Source organism: Dreissena polymorpha, chromosome 12 (assembly GCF_020536995.1).
Source record: "Dreissena polymorpha isolate Duluth1 chromosome 12, UMN_Dpol_1.0, whole genome shotgun sequence".
NCBI classification, from domain to species: Eukaryota; Metazoa; Mollusca; class Bivalvia; order Myida; family Dreissenidae; genus Dreissena; species Dreissena polymorpha.
In genome coordinates, this window is record NC_068366.1 from 2,089,010 (window position 1) to 2,112,152 (window position 23,143).

Here is a 23,143-nt window from a genome sequence, read left to right on the forward strand (position 1 = left end):
CTGTAAGAGTTTAGAATGTCTTGACAGTCATTGTGTTTGTAATACATTGTGTTATCTTTCAGGTTTGTGTGACAGTTAAATATAATAATCAATAATCTTGTTCTGCATGCCGGTCAAATTGTTCCGTGGTAAACACCTACCCATTGTGGTCAACTCGTACCTGTTTTTTAGTCAACTTGTACCTACCAGAACTAAACCCGTACCCGATATACAGAAATAGGTGTAGGATGGTTAGCTTATAAGTCAAACTCATAGAGACAATTTTTATTTTCCTCTTGATGTTTCCACTTAAATTATCTAAGCATTGCTCACGCAAGTTGTCTGCTGCAGATATGTATAAGCAGCGAAAGTGTTGATGAAAATTTACACTTGTGGTTGATGTCTTTCAAGAATTTGACAATTGTGACAAAATAAGACACATGAAACAAGTTGAATAGTTTAAATGAGGTACGAGTTGACAACAAGAGCACCGCATAACGGGTGCCACGCTCGGCCACAGGTGCTTGTCAGATTTTTTTTATTAGCGGTCACAATGACCTTGACCTAGTGACCCCAAAATGGGTGTGGCGTGTAGAACAAATCAACATGCATCTACATATGAAGTTTCAAAGTTGTAGGTGGAAGCACTTTGATTTTAGAGCCAATGTTAAAGTTTAATAGTAGAGGTCACAGTGACCTTGACCTTTGACCTAATGACCCAAAAATGGGTGTGGCGTGTAGAACTCATCAAGGTGCATCTACATATGAAGTTTCAAAGTTGTAGGTGGAAGCACTTTGATTTTAGAGCCTATGTTAAAGTTTTATATTAGAGGTCACAGTGACTTTGACATAGTCACCCAAAAATGGGTGTGGCGTGTAGAACTCATCAAGGTGCATCTACATATAAAATTTCAAAGTTGTAGGTGGAGCACTTTGATTTTAGAGCCAATGCTTAGGTTTTAGCACGACGCCTACGGCGGACGACGAGCTGGCTATGACAATACCTCGGGTTTTCTCCGAAAACGCCGAGCTAAAAATGGGTACGAGTTGACCAAGGTACGAGTTGCCTTTGGGATGAATTGCCTGTAAAGCCTTGTTCTTTTTCTTTTTAATTGAAGATGTATACGGTGCTGGACTAGAGCATACGACTGCCATAACAATAACTTGGCTCTCTACTATCTGAGCTTAAGGGAAGATATTTCTTACACACAAACACTATATTTCATTATTTGACGACATATGATTATGACGTGTTTATGCGGGTGTTTATGTTTTATCAGAGACGTTTGCATATAGACAAACCGTGAAAACAACACTCGATACTCTTGAGCTGTTTTAATTGCATTAAAATTCATAATTCATGTATGTTAAATACTAACCTCATTGCTTATGTCATCAAAATTGATCACTCTTTCGCCCTTAAAAGGTTTTGTGTTAATGTGAAACAACCGTCATCATGATGACTGCATGAATGCTGGATAAGACGCGAGTTTTGATTGGTTCTTTCTAGGTGTCGGAACCAATCAAATTTTATCGCGTAACCACATAGCAACCCGAATTTCGTGCAGTAATTCAATTCTATTAAAAATCGCGCGGTGTAATGAATCTTCCGCGCGATTTTTCATTAGCAACCCGCAATTTACATAGCAACCCGAGATTTGTACAGTAATTCAATGCTTAATTTTCGCGGAAGATATTTGTATTCCGCGCTTTGTGGATTAGGTCCGCGCGATTTTATACACTACTATTTGTACAGAGTAGATAATATTAAGGTTCCGCGCGATTATTTGAGCCCGCTTTCTCTACAGGGTTGAAAGATAATTGTTCCGACGGAAAATATATTAAAGTTCCGCGCTTTTTAGATTTCGATTTGTATGTAGTATTTTATGGCTATGCTGGCCTTGGTTTTTCGCGGAAAGTGAAAGTTCCGCGAAAAATGAAAATCCCGATAGTTACTATATAAGTATATGTATTTTAGCGGGGGTCCCCTTTGGCTTTCCATAGTTTTCACCATCTTTACTTATAAAAATTGGGCTATTCTTTCTCTCTCTCTCCTCCTTAAAAAACAAAACAAACAATAACAACATCATATCAATAATAATAATTAATAAGAAGTAAAGTAACATAACATAAACATAGTAATGTATAAGTGTGTGCGAAATAAATATTGAACAGGAGGATTGCAAGCTGGTACTTGTTTTTAATTCGGCGGAAAAAAGCGGTCGAAAGTGAAAATGCGAAGAAATGAATGTGTCAACCAGATACTTTAATAACAACACAAGTTTGTTTTTAGTAACGTTTGATGATGCCATGATTGAAAGCTGTCGCTTTTAATAATTTATGAAGGAACTGAAATCAAAGTTATGCTATTGAAGCATGTGGGAAGGAGAAATGCGTAACAACATCAAAGGAAGAACATTTTGTCATATGAAAATAGTATTTACATAGAGAGTTTAGAGCCATAGCGCAACTAAGACCACTGGGACTTTTAACCCATTTATGCGTAGTGGACTTTCCCATCCTTCTAAATTGGATCAATTTATTTCCAAAATTAGGATGTCTAGTATATTTATTTCTATATTTTAAATATTTCTAACAGAAATTCCTTTAAGCAAACAGCGCAGACCCTGATGAGTCACCGCATCAAAGCGGTATCCGTATTAAATATGTGTTTATTTTCGTTCTTAGTTTTGTCAAATTTAAGACAAAATACGAAAATACGGTAAATGGACGGACCCTGTGTGCGTTTGCAACGACTGCAATTAATTGAACTCTGTGTTCTTTCGTGAATAGTATGCACATTACACGTACTTTGTTTGAAACCAAATATTTTGTCTTTATCAATGTTGTATTTGCTCTAATAATCTGAGTGCATTGTTGTCTATTTGCTTAGCGACAGCTTAGGTAAGTTGTTCAATGTACTAATTACTAAAATTTCTTATTGACCCATTTATGCCTAGCGTCTAGAAAAAAGGCCTTGGCAAACAGCGTATACCCAGATGAGACGCCGCATGTATGCGGCGTCTCATCTCGGTCTGCGCTGTTTGCTTAAAGGAATTTCTGTAAGACATATTCTAATTATAGAAATAAATAGTTGACATCCCTAATTTTGGAAATAAATTGATCCAATTTAGAAGGATGGGAGAGTCCACTAGGCATAAATGGGTTAATTTCTTATTGACCTAAAATTTCGCTGCGTACGCGTTCCTAGAATTCGGAATTCTGTTGAATATTTATGGATACAAAACAGGAGAAAACAAGTATTCCATAATAGAAGTTGTTACTTTGAAATTCTGCATTATGTCTGAAAACACTTTAAAAAATAAACAATAAAGTCTTTTTTTTTTCTTCTCATCCATATCTCATAAAACCACACCGGCTCTTTGCGCAAAGGTAGGATTCCAAAACTTCAAAACTAATCTGCAATCTTCCGTTGAAATCCATTACTTATTCATGTGCAGGTAATGCGGACAGTAGTTTTTTTGCGATTATATGGACGATAAAGCTCTCTGTTTTATAAATCTCTTGTGAACTATGAAAATTATCTGTAATTTCCATAAGCGAAGCGTATCAACTATTAGTCTCCTCGAATATTCCCCTGATATTACATCTAACAACTCCGTGATGGGTATATATTATTTATTCCCTTTATTATAGACTTAAATCACCCGGCCCAGTGTTTGCCTTTGAATCTTGCAAGTCATAGTTAAAAACAAAACTTGGCATGGGTCAACGCCAAGTTTCAAAAGTCACTCGTGTATGGCAGAAAAAGAGCAGATTATATAGGGGTCGTGCTCTGTGAAAAAGGAGTTTAATGCATGTGCGTTAAGTGTCGTCCCAGATTAGCCTGTGCAGTCCGCACAGGCTAATCAGGGACGACACTTTCCGCTTTTATGGTATTTTGCCTTTACAGAAAGTATTGTCTCATCAATACTCCAGTTTCGACGGGAAGTGTCGTGCCTGATTAGCCTGTAAGGACTTCACAGGCTAATCAGGGACGACATTTTAAGCAAATGCATTTAACCCCTTTTTCACAGAGCACGACCCATATAGTTATTTAAACAGTTCTGACAATATGTTGGCTTTAGTAACTTAACGCCCATCATCAGCAATATAAGGCCACGAACTTTGCCGACTAATGATAGCCAGTATTTTTAGCTCAAAAATCAAAGTAGCGTTAATGGATCAGTCTTTTATAAATTTCATTCGTATGCGCTTCATAGTTTTATTTCGCCCAATTGGTGCAAAAGGGACCATGTGTATTTAAAATTTAATGGTATATGGTATGTAAAATATGTAATGAATATAAACGATTTTGATACGACACGTATATGATACTTAATAAAAGTATGTATATTGATGTGTCTCTTGACCACAACAAGCTCCATACCTGAGGAAAAAACACGAATTCTAACGAACAAGCTGTCGATGATTATACAGTCTACAATATTAAAGTAAAACCACAAGCTCGTATAAACTGGGTGCCATAGTTTAATTAACATAAAGCCGATAGTTTAAATTGGTTAAAAATAGAATTTAATCAACAGCACGCCGCCGTAGTATGTAAAATATACGTGAATGTTATCGATACTTCGCAAATCAATACGTACAGGGTACGAGCACGTTAATTGGTCTTAAACACGCAATGCTGAAGTTATTTTCATTTTCTTACCAAATCCGTAAACAAACTGCAGTTGAAGTTTTCCAGTTTAAACCACCACAGTGTTCGTTATTTAAAGTATCAAAATCTGTTCAATACACTTCACACTGCGCGCTTTCAAAAAACTTTTAATGGCGGATTAGGGCGTTATAAAGATTCCGCACAAAGGCACAGCTATGGAGCAGTTGAACCAGCGGGGAGTTGTGATCTAACCGTCCACACGTTTGGTTTAATAAAAGCATTTCATGGACATATATAAACTTGCTATGCTATGCATATAAATCTATACATGCGGTATTATTTACGTTTTCACAGTTACAGTTGTTGATTAGTGAAGTTGATTAGTGCCTATCGGTTGACTAAACACGTACTTCACGCTCGAAGTGTTACGACCAGTCTGTATACAAAAAATATTGATTTATGTTACAGGTTGTTATCTGTTTAGTTGTTACATGAAACCTTAATGGATTTAAGTATAGACACAGCATAAACGTTTGCTACTAAAACTATGACATTCTGATAGGAGAATTAAGAATAAAAACACCCGTACAACAATGTCTAAAGATAATATAAAGGGATTTATATTAAATAACAATTTATGTTTAATTCAGTTATGGATAACATTTATAGTAACGTGTAGTATTCAGTTCGCCTCATGCGAACTTATCATTGTTCAGACGGCGTTAGGCAATATTTCCGGTTCTATTGAGGAAGTGACATCATACGATGATACCGGAAATCCGTCAGTCATGTTCTTCTCGCAGTACTTGAGCATTCCCTACGCCGAACCTCCCATCCGTTTCCGGCGACCTGAGCCTAAAACTCCGTGGGCGGGGGAGTACAACGGGACGTACTACCGTCCGGCATGCTACCACCACGGCGACCCGGCTAGGGTGGGCACATTTGACGTGAAGACTGTGATGATGTCCGAGGATTGCCTAACGCTCGATATATACGCGCCAAACAGCACTATCGTTAACCAGTCGTCACTTCCGGTGCTCGTTTTCTTATACAGTTCCCCAGGATATTCCAGCGCCTTCGCTGCCGATGTTCTGTGCACGGTAGGGGACGTCGTGGTTGTGGTGATCAACTTCCGTCAAGGTATGCTGGGTTTCTTTAGTCTCGGTAGCGAAGCAGCGCCCGGGAACTACGGGTTGTTTGATCAGCAGATGGCGCTACAGTGGATTGCAAAGTACATACATAGTTTTGGCGGGGACCCCAAAAAGGTGACGCTAGTCGGTCATTCTTTTGGAGCCTCGAACGCGATCTATCACACGCTGTATCCGGGAAACAGGGGCCTCATCCACCGTGTGGTCTCACTGAGCGGCACGGCACTGCCACCTTCGGGTGGTAAATCTTATGTGCGGAACTCTATTGAACCGGATGTGCTTGAGGAGATAGGCTGTCAGCGGGCGTCAGATGCAGAAATAATGAGCTGCCTTCGAGGAAAGAGTCTAACCGACATATTTAACGCCTTAGACGAAAAGTCGTTCACGTTTAGACCCTCAGTTGACGGCACGTTCCTGCGCTCTGATCCGGAAGTCATGATGTCCGACCAGGCGAAGGTTGACAACTCAACAGAGGAGCTTGGATTCCTGAACGTAGATCTGTTACTTGGCCTGAACAACATGGAGGGCGGGACTCATGTTGCGCTGCTGTGGGCGGAGCGTTTGAACATTACGGACAATAAGTTCAATGTTAGCAGGGCGTACATACGGGAGATCTTAGTTCCCATGGTTATAAACTTGACTTACGGTAGTAACATATCGCAATCTATTACGCAGACCGTTAACTTTCAATACAACGACTTTACGGGCGCCGACGATCCCCAGCGTCTACGGCAGCGCGTAGTGGATCTCTTTACGGATGTGGACGTCGCGGCGCCGCTGGTTCGAACCGCAAACCTTCACGCATTGCTTGGGCAAGGCAGCACCTACCTTTACCAGTTTTCGGAGCCTTTGAATCTTACGCAGGCGCCTGTTTGGTTGTCGGGGGCCAACCGCGCCGACGACGTCCACTTCCTGTTTGGATTTAGTGAGCGAGGTATGCAGTTTGTAAACCACTTGACGGGATTCACGCCGACCGTGGAACAGAGGGCTCTGTCAACAAGGCTCATCAAAATGATCGCACATTTTGCGAGAACTGGGTATGTATGATGCTTAATTGTATGCGAACAGGTTTTGAAATCACTTTTAAGAAATGACATGTTATTTTGTATTCAAAATATAACTACATAAACGTTTTCCACATTTTAAGTCATTTTCGTCAAGAATAACAGTTCTCATCGTGGCGTATGTGTTTTTAATACAAAACTACCGAACTGCTGTTAACATGTTTAATACAAACACTACCGAACTATTGACTTATTGTTGATGTGTTTTATACATACATTAACGAACTGTTGTTGACTCGTATTGTCAGGATGACTGTATTCGGTCTCCGTGCCAACACAAATATTAATCTAGTCATAATAGCATGATAAAATGCTCTGTTTCTTATGAATCTGTTACCAGGGTGCGGGGTCACGTGACTTTGTTGGGTTTTCCCAATTAAACGTTATTGAATGTAACACACCGATAAGTGATGTTTATTCCAAATAACTTTTTAAAACAATTTTTCTAAAGAATTTGAACTAGTGCATATGGAATGAGTGATGTATTGGACGTCATCATTGATGACGTTCAATCGAACGAATGATAAAGGGGGCTAAAATTCATTAAGCTCCTGGTTATAGCCGCGATTTGAGTTTCTTGAAAACTGGCCCAGCAGGTTTGCTGAAATTTGACATGTATATGGACAAGAATGCGATCTACCTGTTGGCGTTTTCGTCATATCTGGAAAAAAATCCAGTTTTTGATAAAATTACGAAAAAGTGGTGTTTTTTATTGCGCAATCGCTATAAAATGAGTTCTCGCCGGAAGCGTTAATAGCGTTAATAGCAACCCAAACACAATTCACCCCCAGGAGACAATTCACGCGATATACACTTCAAATTTGATTTTAATTAATACATATTGCGATTGTATTCCCAAATTAATAAATAAGTTCATATTGCGTTTAACATACGAAGCTGAACCCGTTTAGAAAATATTAAAAAAACAAACAAAAACAAACAACAGTTAAATTTCATTGATGTAAATATGGTAACCTGATTACATATCCACTAGCGTACACATGAAAAATAGTTCGCAAGTAAACAACAAACAATCAAATTTAAAGGCAAATAAGTTAACAAAATATATATAATAAATCCGAGAAATCGATACTTAAAACTACCATTTTTGCACTAAAAACATTTTTGAGAGTCATTAAAACACATAATTTCGGAAGTATACAACCAACAATCAAAATGGCTGCCAATGAACGTTCGAAAAGAACGCGAGAAATTATTTACAAAATAACATCATCAAAATAATTAAAGTGAACGCTACTTCGCCGTTTTTTAGATAAGTATACGATCTATTGAAAAACACTAGCATTTGACATAAACACACCCGTGGATATGGAAATAGACATCACGCGGCTCCCGCATTTTGCGCTGTGTACGGTTGTTCAGAAAACTTGGTAAGTGTCATTGTGTTCTTGAATTTGTCCGATGAGTTTAATTTTATATACCATTACCATACGAGAAAGTTTTCAAACACATTTATTTCTTACGAAACTTACCTTGAAAAATAAACAACACAAATATTAGTGGCACGAACTGATAGTGGAACGAAACGACAATCAACCGTTAAAGTTCAAGGGCAGCCATAATTTGAATGGAAATACATGTGTTGAATATTGGATAAATTAATTGTTTTGCCGTTAAAAGGGTAAGTTTTTTTGGTTTGCTTTGCTTATTTTTTTATCAAAACACAAGTTTTATAGTTTGATTTCTGTACAACAGTTCAGTTAACGTTATATCTTGAATTTATAAATATCGAAATAGATGTCGGAGTTTGCACATTTCGGACGTTGCTATGCAAGTTAGTTCTCGATAGAATATACTGTTTTACCTTTTCGCATACAGTTGTGCAGCTGTTTTTCCATGTAATGATGCAATGTTTTACGTCTGGAATACCCCCTCGATGATTATAAATCATTAACTTCTCAAATTATAAGCATCGTCAACTTGACAAAGTTCTGTCAAGATTTAATATTTTTATTTAATTAATAATTAGTAGAATATGTAAAGCTGAGTAACATTAATTCAGGCTGATGTCTGATTAGGGCAGTGGTTCACCTGATTCTCTCATAGGTTGACCACACCTTAATTTATATCAGTACAAAAACAAATAGCTTGTAATTATAATTGATAAATGTGAATGTTTAATTTATTTGTTTGCAACAATTTGGAACCTTTTGGTTTGAGCATTGTAAGCCTAGTGTATAATTGCCCCTTTGTTCAGCACACATGAATTGATATGAAATACAGCTATATCTCGTGTGGCGTATTTTCATTTAAACTCTGGATTTTAATGACTACAAGTCAGTCGTGCAGTTAAATATGTTTTTAAGCATAGAAAGAATCCAATATTATTTTGGATTTTGTGTTTGCCATGCATATTGTATTGATTGTATTTTTGTCATGCATAATTTAATCTTCCATAAGAATAAAATAACTCGCTGCGTCAAAATTTCGGTTTCCTTAATCATGTTTTAGGTAAGAATGGTTAGCATTTGATACACAAATTAAAAAAAAATAGTGTGGTTTTTAATAAATTTTGACAAAGAGAAGGATGACCAAAATTGGAGGTTCATATCTTTGTAACTTTATTGTTTTAAGCAAAGGATTAAAGTTAAAATTGATGTAAATGTAAGCGTGTCGTTAATACTAAATTTAGTTTTTTTATGACTCCTTCGCTTCTGTATATACAATGTATACACTACGTGACCCGTGATTGTTGCCTAATTTGCGGAGTCAAGGCGGACAGTTTGCTTTTTGAGTGGAAAATCACCGCGATTTCACGTGATTCGTCACTCTGCCGTCGCGCGAGAGCAAGATAATCTTCGCCCTGATTCCCCTCAGTTTTGCAGTGATTCGCCGTGATTGCAGTGGATATCTGTGACATCGATGATTCAGCAATTCATGCATATAAACCGAATTGTATCGATAACTGTATACATAACGCTTTTCTAATGTTCACAATTATCAAATAATCCAACATAATTACAACTTCACTTACGAAAAAAATAATCTTAAACATTTATGTTGGTAAATATGCTTGAGAATTTCATTAACACAACCATATGACTACGCCATTTTTCAGAAGTGTAAAGAGTACAGTGCATAATGTGGGACGAGCGTATTTAAAAAGCTTATATCATATTTCTCGTAAATTACCAAATTATTAGTTTTGTCTAAATCAAATACCATGTATAGAGAAACAAGGTATTTATAACCGACCAATGACGAAACACTATGCAACTTTCAATTTAGACAGTGCTACATGTATATGGCAACAATATGGAATTTGAAAAGTGGTAGTGTATTCGGGCCTGGAATATAATTAAATAATGTTTACATGTTATGTTCAATAATTATTGCATGATCATTCTGCGCTGTTATATTAATTTGGAGCCGTTAAAGCTTCCGACATTACTTCATCAAATTCATGTCGGAACGGGAGTATTTTAGCTAATACGCCCATTGTATACAACAACAACAAAAGCTTTATTATTGCAATGTATAATGTAAATGTATACATATATGTTACCTGTACATGCGGTGATGCGAGAATTGCAGCAAAAATCACGGGTCGCGTAGTGTAGTATGAAATACATATCTCGTGTAACATAATTTCATGTAAACTCTGGACTTTAATGATGACAAGTTGGATGTACGGTTTCCTATATTGTGTTTAAGGTCAGAATGGTTAGCATTTAATACTTTTATTATTAAAAAATAATGTGGTTTTAAATAATTTATGAGAAAGGGAAGGAAGAACAGAAAATGGAAGTTCATATCATTGTAACTTTATTGTTTAAAGCATTGGGTTAAAGTTAAAATTGAGGTAAGCGTGTTGTTAATAATAAATTAAGTTTTTTATGACTCCTTCGCTCTTGTAAAGTATGAAATACGTATCTCGTGTATCGTAAATTCTTTTAAACTCTGGATTTTGTGATCGCCTTTTGTCTGTCGTCTGTTGTTAGTCGTCAACATTTACCTTGTTAACACCTAAGAATGTAATGTATTGCAGATTCAGAGATGTCTGTTCTGTTTTGAAGGTCATGTGAAAAATAAACTTATGGGCTGTTTGCATATTTTAATAACATATAAATATTGTTCAAATCTATGTGTTGATAGATTTAAAATAGCTAACTTTCCTCTTACATGCCCTTGTATTTCAAGATAGAATACTTTCCTTCACAGAGGAAAGAGGTCTGAGTTTGAATCTCAGTGGGGGCTTTAGAGGATGATTTATTTTTAGAAAAATGATTATATTTGCTCAACTTTGTAAATGACTTAAAGCCACACACCTAAAAATTAACTGCATGGCATAGTAAATTTATGTATAAATAATTAACATATTTTTATCTTTGCCATTTAGAATATATCTGGTGATTACAAGGTAGAAATCAATCTTTTTTGCGCTTTAAAACTTAAAAATAATTGCATTTGTCGAAATAGACGTATATGTCTACAAATCCTACTTTCGGTTTAAAAGCGGTACCATTTAAACAATAATATATTACTTTCTAACTAGGCTATAGATTTAATTTTACTTATGCCAATTAGAATATACACATGTAAGGCTATAGATTTAATGACAATTTTGCACACCTTCAAATTGCATCTTTATGTATTGATTAACATGTATTTCATTTCAAAGTGTGTGGCTTTAACCAAATAACTTTGAAAATTTCTTTTAAAGAATGAGGTTTCTGAAAATTCAATCATTGAAGAAACATTTATAATTTGAGGGTACAATAAGACAGCAAACTAAGAAAAGACATCCATTTGAGTTTTTTTATCAATTGAATATGCAAAGAAGAAATTAAATATCAGCAATACAAAAGCCTGTAATATGTGCAGCGTGTGGTTTTTCTATCTATCTATGTATGCTCAGTCAAATTCAAACTAGGCAAATATTTACTGGACAGAAGGTCCTGTAAAATGGGAAAAAATACAGGACCTGCTCTTTTTTTATAGGATCTACTGGCTACAGAATATAATAGTTAGTAAAATAACTTGGTTTCATTGCCGGGATAAAGGTGTTTATGATATAAAATGATAAAATTATTGAATAGGTATTAATTTTAAGGTCACACATTTGTATCTGACGTTAAATAATAATACACGCCATACATGGTACTAGTCTTGTTTAGAAAAAATAAATAATTTAATGCTGAACGCATGTTAACAGTTAATATAAACAGGAATCTCTTCTTTGTAATATCTTAAGAACAATTTCCAAAACAAAAGTACTTTATACTTTTTTAACTAAGCTAATAAATTTGCTTAGCGCGCATGTCAGGTATGAGTCTGGTCAATACAGCCAAAACTTACAACGGCCTCGATAAATGACAACCGGCCTGTTTCACGCGTGGACATTGATAGCCAAGATAATAACGGTTTGAATTACAATGATCATTATTATACATTACTATTGCTATTAAAACCACACAAATTGATATCTGCGTCATTTAAATTTTTATAATCAGATTTATGATTATCTTGTTAAGCGACTAGGCCGTCATGGATTTGGACCGTCCTGACCCGCACTTGTAAGATGCACATAAATAGACCAATCAGGTGCCCTCGGAAAATTCCATCAGCAGAAAGAGCGTTGGTATGGAAAAGCACATGTATAAAGACGCTATTGCTATTTTTGCACCTCAGAAAACTTTCAGAGCCATAAACAAACCTATGAATTTGTTTTTGTTTTTTTTACCGGACAATCAGTCCTGTAAATTTGACAGACAGGCCGGACCTTACACAATTTTACAGGACGTGTCCGTCGGTACGGCCATGTTTGGCCAAGACTGTATACTGTCTAACTCCCCTTTCGGGTATTATTGACAGGTAAAAGATATGACAGAATACTCTGTAAGTATAATTGTGCACTCAAATTTTTTATGACAAGTTGAATTATTAGTATTGTATATACCATTTCCATGCGATAAATTTTAGAAACCCATTTATTTCTCACAAACTGGGGTTGAAAAGTAAACAACAACGGGGTTTGATTTACATTCATGAGTTTTTTGGGGTGTTTAATACATGTATAGTCATTCAAATTACTAATGTTTGATAAGGTTTTATTAATTTGGGTATAGTTAAAAATGTTCTGTCGGTTTAAAACCATGGCCGTTGAGGGCGTAGCAGTTTTCCTTATATGGGCCAATGGCTATAGTAAAATCTTGTTACCACTCTAGAAATCACATTTACTGTGCATCCTTCAAGAAACTTGGTCAGGTCATTTGTTCTTATGATGTCTTGGCTGAATTTGAAAAACTGTTTCGCTTTCTTTAATTTATTCTCAAATCTTAATGAAGTTTGGTCAGAAGATTTGTATAAATTAAATCTCAGCCAAGTTTGACACTGGGTCATTTGAGCTAACAAAATTGGTTAATATATTAAATAAACAAAATGCATGTTTATACCACAGAAGTCACACTGTTAGTCTAATCTTCATCAACATCGGTATGCATATTTAACTTCAAAATAAATATTGGACCAGGGATTTCAATAGAAGCAGAATCCTGCGTTTTGACGCGAGCAAATTAAAAATGACTCATTTTTGACGCAACCCTTTTTTCTGCCGTGCGTCATTTTGACGCATCGAAAATTTAACCCGTGTGTCAGTCAGTTAACCTCTCCAGTTCCATGGTAATAAATCCCCCTGTGCTCCTAATCAAAATTAATGTTTCAGTATTTGAAACTCGGTCTATAATCGAGGGAATGGAGGTCTACCCCGGGCGTTGTTTTTTTATACTCACAAGTCATAATACTACACATAAACATTAAGAAAACACATTTTCTCAATTAGATATAAATTACCCGAGTAGAATTAAATTGCTACGTCTGACCTTTGACATTGTAAATGGCGGACGTATTGTAAATTAACATTAAACCCGCGTTCAATTAAAAAATGGCGATTCAAACAACAACAACAAATCAAATTACAAGTAATGGTGATTCAATAATGGAGATAGCATTAACTGGATTTAACAAACATTAAATAAGGTTTGTTAAACCAGATAACAACAAGGAAATTTTGGATTATTAAAGTTAAACTACTACTGGTAAGGCATTCTTAAGTGTATATATTTCCGACGTGTATAGTATTCGGATAAACAGTAATAGATAAACTAGATGTTCCATGCATTAAGATTGTGTTTTTGTACAAAAGCTATCATAGGGATGATGATAATATAAGTTTTATAACAAGATAAATATGTGATGAAAAGGTGCTACAGGTACATATCTTAAATTACTTAAATGTGTTATGATAAAGTAGATTTTAATGAGCATTTATTGTTTTAACAAATAAACATAGTATAGTGATAGAAATAATAAAAGTTGTAAAATGAACATGTTTTGTTTTTGAAAAACTTAAAGTCGATATTGTTCGCACAAATTATTGATATTTTGTCCTTATCTTTGTGTACCAATTCATTAAAATATGTTGTGTTATGTATCATGGTATTTTTATTTAATAACGCAGTATAACTTTTTTAGATATTGTGTAACTCTTGGAGCATGTTTTATCTAAAAAAAATTGAATAATACAGACAAAAACACAATTAACGCGCTTCAAAATTGACCCCAGAATTTTTCAATTTGACTCCTCAAAATTTCAGTCCAGGGGTCATTGACTCCTGGTTTTTATGGAATGAGTGCTCTATTGACGTCATCATTTGAGGACGTTCAATTGAACAAATGATAATGGCGACTAAAATTCGATAAGCTCCAGCGTATAGCAGCGATTTGAGAGTGTTGAAACTGGCCCGACACTTGTGCTGAAATTTCTCATGTATATGGCGTTTTCGTCATATCTGGGAAAAATCCAGTTTTTGATAAAATGACGAAAAAGTGGTGTTTTTTATTGCGCAATCGCTTTAAACACGTGGATAAGCCGGAAGTACATGTAGTGTTAATAGCAACCCCAAGATAATTCACCCCCACAAGACGATTCACCCGCTAGACAATTCAAAATTGATTTTAAATATAAACAAATTCGTACCAATAATATTTCGTACCCATATTTTTTTCGTACCTATTTTTTTGTACCCATTTTTTTCGTCCTCAAATTTTTTTATACCCAAATTTTTTTTTCGTACCCATTTTGTTCGTACCCAATTTTTTTTGTACCCTAATTTGTTCGTACCCAATTCTTTTTTTCGTCCCCTTTTTTTCGAACCCAAATGTTTTTTGTACTCAATTTTTTTCGTACCCAAATATTTTTTGTACCCAATTTTTTTGTACCCATTTTTTTTTGTACCCCTTTTTTTCATACCCAAATGTTTTTCGTACCCAAATTTGTTCGTACCCAAAAAAAATTCGTACCCATTTTTTTCGTACTCAAATTTGTTTCGTACCCATTTTTTCGTACCAAATGTTTTCCGTTCCCAATTTTTGTCGTACCCAAATTTTTTTTTCGTACCCATTTTTTTCGTACCCAAATGTTTTTCGTACCCAAATTTGTTCGTACCCAATTTTTTTTCGAACTCATTTTTTTCGTACCCAAATGTTTTTCGTACCCAAATTTGTTCGTACCCAAATTTTATTTCGTACCCATCTTCTTCGTACCCAAATGTTTGCGTACCCAAATTTTGTTTCGTACCCATTTTTTTCGTACCCAAATTTGTTTCGTACTCAAACTTTTATTCGTACCCATTTTTTTCGTACCCAAATAGTTTTTTCGTACCCTAATTTTGTTCGTTCCCTATATTTTTCGTATTCTAATTTGTTTTCGTATTCAAATTGTTTTTTTTCCTACCCACATTTTTTTCATACCCATTTTTTTTCGTACACAAAGTTGTTCGTACCCAAATTTTGTTTGTACCCATTTGTTCGTAGTCAAATTTTTTTCGTACCCGAATTTTTTCGTACCTAATTTTTTAATTGGTACCCATTTTTTCGTACCTAAATAGTTTTTCGTACCCTTATTTTGTTTGTACCCTTTTTTTTGACTCAAATTTGTTTTCGTGCTCAAATTTGTTTTTTTTTCATACCCACATATTTTTTCGTACCAATTTTTTTTTCAATTTGATTTGATATCTCCACTCATTCCATCCCGCGAAACCCTTAAGGTGTCGCAACTCTATATGGAATGAGTGATGTATTGGACGTCATCATTGATGACGTTCAATCGAACGAATGATAAAGGGGGCTAAGTTTCGTTAAGCTGAGGCAAATCACTGCGATTTGAGTTTCTTGAAAACTGGCCGAACACGTTTGCTAAAATTTGACATGTATATGGACCAGAATGCGATCTACTTGTTGGCGTAGGCGTTATACCTGGCAAAAATCAAGTTTTCGAGTATTTTGTGTTTAAATACTTTTATGGGAAAGGGCACGCGCACAGATAAACATTGTGACGTCACTTCACAAACAGCGTTAGACATCCGCCATCTTGTAACGCGACAAAGAAACTCAGTGTTATTAGTTCAATAAGCACAGAAAATATGATTGTGTTTAATTATCATTAATACAAATGTCTATATTTTGTGCAGCGGATGTTTATTCAGACGGATACGACAGAATTACGTAAGTATCATTGTGTACTTTACAGTAGATTTTACTACGGAAGAAATTTATTATATCTCACTCAGTCACTGACAAAATGAGCTTGACACATAAACAACAACCGGATCGGATTTACATCCACATAATATTGTGCGAATCCGATGCAATTCAAATTACTAATGTTTGATAACGTTTGATGAATTCGTTATATCAATATGCATTAACTTTCAAGGGGAATAATTATAATTGAAATGTGCGATTCAATGACAGTATTATATTGGGATAATTAGTCGTTTAGCCGTAACAGATAAGTATTTAGTTTGTTGTGTTTCATTTTCAACATAGTTTTACCGTTTTTTACTTAAAGTAAAACAGTTCAGTCGTCATTATATCTTGAATTTTAAATATTGAAATACATGTCGGATATTTCATATTTTCGGACGTTGCTGCGTAAGCTAGTTGTCAACATAATTATTAAGATACATATTTACCTTTTACCATACAATTGTGCAGCTGTTGTCTACTTAATGACGCGCTGTTTAATGTCTATAATGTTTTTCTGCCCGTGATGATAATAAGTCTTTAAATCAACAAACCTCAGCAATGTCAATGGTCTGTCAACATTAGAAAATTATTAGCTAAAGAAACTTCAGCGTACAATTTATATGGTATTGACATACCTGTTCTCTGAGGCCAACTCTGTATCTAAAGTCAACCAGAGTCGTAACATATTTATGTCACGCAATAAATCAAAGAATACTCATTTTCTTGGATACATTACTACATATATTGGTGAATGAATATAAATTACTGCATCGAGGAATATTTTAAGGTTTAAATGTTTCAAATGCATCTAACAATAGATGAAAATAACTCTCATCAGTCTGAAATTCACAATTTTGAAGCCATTGTCGCTTTGTCCAAGACTAGTTTTCATTTGGATACTGTCGGATCATCCTTGACATCTTTTGCTGATATTGTAAACAATAAAACATTACCTTTGTTTTCTGAAATCTATTATTTGTGATTAACAACAAACGTCTGGTGGATTATAAAACTGATTTCAGTGTGAATCGGGTAGTTTTAAATATTTACTTTGAGTTTGTATTTACACTACAATTTGTTAACAAAACAAGCCAGAATATTCTAAAATACCGGGAAATGTCATTCTGAATTTGAAAACACTTGAGCACATGGTATACAAATACAAATTTTATTTTAAGTCAGTTTGTACATAACAAGTATAACATTAGCGATGTATCGCTATTGACTGACATATGGTATGTTACTAAAAGTAGAAATACCGTGAAATCTCGGGAGATTTGCATTTCAAGAAAGTCTGACACATCGCTGTTTTTCTCGATATGAAAGAGCAGAATAGATAAATTTTAAATGTTTAAGATAGTATTTTGTGAAAGAATGTATCGGTTAAATGTGAAAAATGTCAATCTTTCCAATCAAGACGTGATTGATTTGGGCCAATAACTGCATTTAAAACCTGTTTTGGACCGGTCTTTGTTAACTGTCAACTTTTCGGGATTTTCTGGTTGACTCTCCTAATGGGGTTGGTCCATAACTATTAAGTCGCGCCAGTAGTCATAGTATAAGCAACATTGAAGCCTAATATGCATTCATCTATTATTACATAAAAATGATGATTTTTTTCTTACTTGGTAACTGGCGACACACATTTTCAATTCTATTTCATTAAATTTGGCATATATATTAATAAAAATGGCATCGTATGAACATGTCGTCATAGAAAAAAGGACCATTGAAGCCTAATATGCATTCATCTATTATTATTTGGGAACAAATAATTTTAACGTGTGAAGACCCTACATAAAAATGCTAATTTTGTTCTTACTTGGTACCTGGCGACACACATTTTCAAGTCTATTTTATTAAATTTGGCATAGATATTTATAGAAATGGTATCGTATGAACCATTAGTCGTAGTATAAGCAATATTGAAGCCTAATATGCATTAATCTATTATTATTTGGGCACAAATAATTTTTCTGTGTGAAGACCCTACATAAAAATGCTGTTTTTTTCTTACTTGGTACCTGGCGACACACATTTTCAAGTCTATTTCATTAAATTTGGCATAGATATTTATAAAATTGGCATCGTATGAACCAGTAGTCATAGTATAAGCAACATTGAAGCCTAATATGCATTCATCTATTATAATTTGGGCACAAATAATTTTACCGTGTGAAGACCCTACATAAAAATGCTGATTTTTCTCTTACTTGGTACCTGGCGACACACATTTTCAAGTCTATTTCATTAAATTTGGCATAGATATTTTTAAAAATAGCATCGTATGAACCAGTAGTCATGGTATAAGCAACATTGAAGCCTAATATGCATTCATCTATTATTATTTTGGGCACAAATAATTTTACCATGTGAAGACCCTACATAAAAATGCTGATTTTTTTCTTACTTGGTAACTGGCAACACACATTTTCAATTCTATTTCATTAAATTTGGCATATATATTAATAAAAATGGCATCGTATGAACATGTCGTCATAGTAAAAGCAACATTATAGCCTAATATGCATTCATCTATTATTATTTGGGAACAAATAATTTTACCGTGTGAAGACCCTACATAAAAATGCTGTTTTTTTTCTTACTTGGTACCTGGCGACACACATTTTCAAGTCTATTTCATTAAATTTGGCATAGATATTTATAAAATTGGCATCGTATGAACCAGTAGTCATAGTATAAGCAACATTGAAGCCTAATATGCATTTATCTATTATTATTTGGGCACAAATAATTTTACCGTGTGAAGACCCTACATAAAAATGCTGATTTTTCTCTTACTTGGTACCTGGCGACACACATTTTCAAGTCTATTTCATTAAATTTGGCATAGATATTTTTAAAAATAGCATCGTATGAACCAGTAGTCATGGTATAAGCAACATTGAAGCCTAATATGCATTCATCTATTATTATTTTGGGCACAAATAATTTTACCATGTGAAGACCCTACATAAAAATGCTGATTTTTTTCTTACTTGGTAACTGGCAACACACATTTTCAATTCTATTTCATTAAATTTGGCATATATATTAATAAAAATGGCATCGTATGAACATGTCGTCATAGTAAAAGCAACATTAAAGCCTAATATGCATTCATCTATTATTATTTGGGAACAAATAATTTTACCGTGTGAAGACCCTACATAAAAATGCTAATTTTGTTCTTACTTGGTACCTGGCGACACACATTTTCAAGTCTATTTTATTAAATTTGGCATAGATATTTATAAAAATGGTATCGTATGAACCATTAGTCATAGTATAAGCAATATTGAAGCCTAATATGCATTCATCTATTATTATTTGGGCACAAATAATTTTACTGTGTGAAGACCCTACATAAAAATGCTGTTTTTTTTCTTACTTGGTACCTGGCGACACACATTTTCAAGTCTATTTCATTAAATTTGGCATAGATATTTATTAAATTGGCATCGTATGAACCAGTAGTCATAGTATAAGCAACATTGAAGCCTAATATGCATTCATCTATTATTATTTGGGCACAAATAATTTTACCGTGTGAAGACCCTACATAAAAATGCTGTTTTTTTTTCTTACTTGGTACCTGGCGACACACATTTTCAAGTCTATTTCATTAAATTTGGCATAGATATTTATAAAATTGGCATCGTATGAACCAGTAGTCATAGTATAAGCAACATTGAAGCCTAATATGCATTCATCTATTATTATTTGGGCACAAATAATTTTACCGTGTGAAGACCCTACATAAAAATGCTGATTTTTCTCTTACTTGGTACCTGGCGACACACAAAGAAAACAAGAAATAGGTCGAAATTATGATCCTGGACGTTTTATTTTCCATCAGGGAAAAGTCAGGGAATTTTGTTCATACAAAAAGCTGGGAACCCTGTAATAATGCAATCTAGAGGCATGAAATGCATTTTTCTATTATGATATGTCCACAAATTATTTCACTAATTGATGACAAAGCTTGAATATGAGGATTTGTTGAATATTTCATGCTAACCAACATACATTTTTAGTTGTATATCAGGATTCAATTCCTATACCTTAGTGAAAATGGCATCGGAAGAACATTTGTTCATTGTACTATATGGAATGAAACATTATATCTATCCATCTTATAGTTTATTGCAGTTTCAGTAATATTCTGTCTATAAATGATTTCAACATGATATAATTATAAATCATTGCTAGCAAATGTGTATATATGAAAAAAAAAAAAATAGACAGTTTATTTTTCCCCATTTATGTATATATATCTATGTATACATCTTTTGTTGTAAACAGTTATGCGACATGTGTCAGAAACGCCCAGTACACATATATGGACAGAATAATTTTTTCACTTACCGGTATGTGGGTGTATGTTGGCTCCACTTCACAAGATACAGTCATTGTAGTTTAATTGAAAAACGCATCTTACAATGTAAGATGAGTTCTGGGTTCAAGCCCCAGCAGTGGCCTATCATGTGTGATATACAGAGCCATTATGATTAAATATACACAGTTATCTTTTTATGTCCCCCACTATAGTAGTGGGGGACATATTGTTTTTGCCCTGTCTGTTGGTTGGTCTGTCTGTCTGTCTGTCTGTCTGTCTGTTTGCGCCAACTTAAACATTTTGCAATAACTTTTGCTATATTGAAGATAGCAACTTCATATTTGGCATGCATGTGTATCTCATGAAGCTGCACATTTTGAGTGGTGAAAGGTTAAGGTCATCCTTCAAGGTCAGAGGTCAAATATATGTGGCCAAAATCGCTCATTTTATAAATACTTTTGCAATATTGAATATAGCAACTTGATATTTGGCATGCATGTGTATCTCATGGAGCTGCACATTTTGAGTGGTGAAAGGTCAAGGTCATCCTTCAAGGTCAGAGGTCAAATATATGTGGCCCAAATCGCTTATTTTATGAATACATGTACTTTTGCGATATTGAAGATAGCAACTTCATATTTGGCATGCATTTGTATCTCATGGAGCTGCACATTTTGAGTGGTGAAAGGTCAAGGTCATTCTTCAAGGTCAGAGGTCAAATATATGTGGCCCAAATCGCTTATTTTATGAATACTTTTGCGATATTGAAGATAGCAACTTGATATTTGGAATGCATATGTATCTCATGGAGCTGCACAGTTTTAAACAATACAATTAAATATAAGGAATAATGTTAAAGGGGCATTGCTGCTTAGCCATTTTTGGGATGTTATTGTGATTTTTGGCCAAATTTGACACTGAATAACACGGTTTATATACATCCCAAGCATAAATGCTTCTAAATTTGTAAAAAAAACAAGTCGAAGTGTGCAGAATATTAAAAATTTGCAACTTTCTGATGTCTAAAGGTCATTAAATGCCACTTAAAGTTTACATGTTTTGTACAAAAGACCCATTTTGTGCTGTCCATCATTGGTTAATGTTTTACGCTTCAGGTCCAAAAACGCTCATTCTGTAGCTTGTTTGGACTATATTCTATAATGTGGCCACGTTTCAGCAGATTCGGCCCAGTGGTTCTGATTTTATACGCCGTGCCTAGCTTTTATTAGTCCACTACCGGTTTCACCGGAGGGGACTTATGGTTTGCACTCTGTGTGTCCGTCAGTTAGTCAGTCAGTCAGTCTGTCACACTTTTCTGAATCCTGCGATAACTTTAAAAGTTCTTAATATTTTTTCATGAAACTTGAAACATGGATAGATGGCAATAAGGACATTATGCACGTGATTTCATTTTGTTCCTACGTCAAAAATTCTGGTTTCTATGGCAATAAATAAAAACATAAAATAAATTCTGACAATGGTGGAGCCGGTAGGGGACAAATTTGCTTGACAATTATGAGTCTTGTTGAGTATTACTCACTGACTTATGCATATGCACTCGGCTGTTTTAGGAGAATACCTGAGGTATTGTCATAGCCAGCTCATCGTGTCGTGTCGTGTCTTTTCGCTGTCCGGCGTCCGCCATGCTAAAACCTTAACATTGACCCATTGTACCCACAATTTTCGTACCCACATTTTTTTTCGTAACCAAAATGTTCGTACCCACATTTGTTTAGACCCAAAATTTTCGAACCCACATTTTTTTAGTTCCCACTCATTCCATCCCGCGAAACCCTTAAGGTGTCGCAACTCTAGTATTCCAATGATTTTATGAGTTGTCTATACAGGTCTGTAAAACTTCCATTTTATCGATATGGAATGAGTGATGTATTGGACGTCATCATTGATGACGTTCATTCGAACGAATGATAAAGGGGGCTAAGTTTCGTTAAGTTGAGGCATATAGTCGCGATTTGTGCTTCTTGAAAACTGGCCTAGCACGTTTGCTGAAATTTGACATGTATATGTACCAGAATGCGATCTACCTGTTGGCGTAGGCGTTATACCTGGGAAAAATCAAGTTTTTTGATTAAATCACGAAAAAGTTTCGCAAGTTTTACATAACCGGAATTACAAAATGCTCTATGTGGATATACCGAAACCCTACCGAAATCCCCGAAATCAAACTTTGATAAAAACAATGTTTCATTAGTGATTTCAGCGTATTTCGCAACGATCTATATTAAAATACGCAGTTTTTCAATACACAATCAATATTAATGGGGATTTCGTGGGATCTCGTGGATTTCTGAGGATTTTGGTAATTACGGGAAATTCGGTATTTCTTCACACCCGTCAAAATGGTCGACTTCGTCAGAATGAACGCTTAGAAAGTATTTACAAAAAAACATCATCTCAAACGATGTAAAGTGAACGCTACTTA

The 23,143-nt window shown here is 34.9% G+C and overlaps 1 protein-coding gene across 1 annotated transcript in view; it reads left to right on the forward strand.

Moving 5' to 3' along the window:
* Window positions 1-4,684: 4,684 nt before the first annotated feature.
* LOC127853773 (acetylcholinesterase-like) overlaps window positions 4,685-23,143 on the forward strand; it is a 93,677-nt gene continuing 75,218 nt past the window's right edge. Inside the window, exon 1 of the mRNA XM_052388540.1 lies at window positions 4,685-6,785. Within this exon, the coding sequence (XP_052244500.1) occupies window positions 5,194-6,785 (1,592 nt within the window). The 5' untranslated portion in view covers window positions 4,685-5,193. The remainder of the gene's footprint in view (window positions 6,786-23,143) is intronic.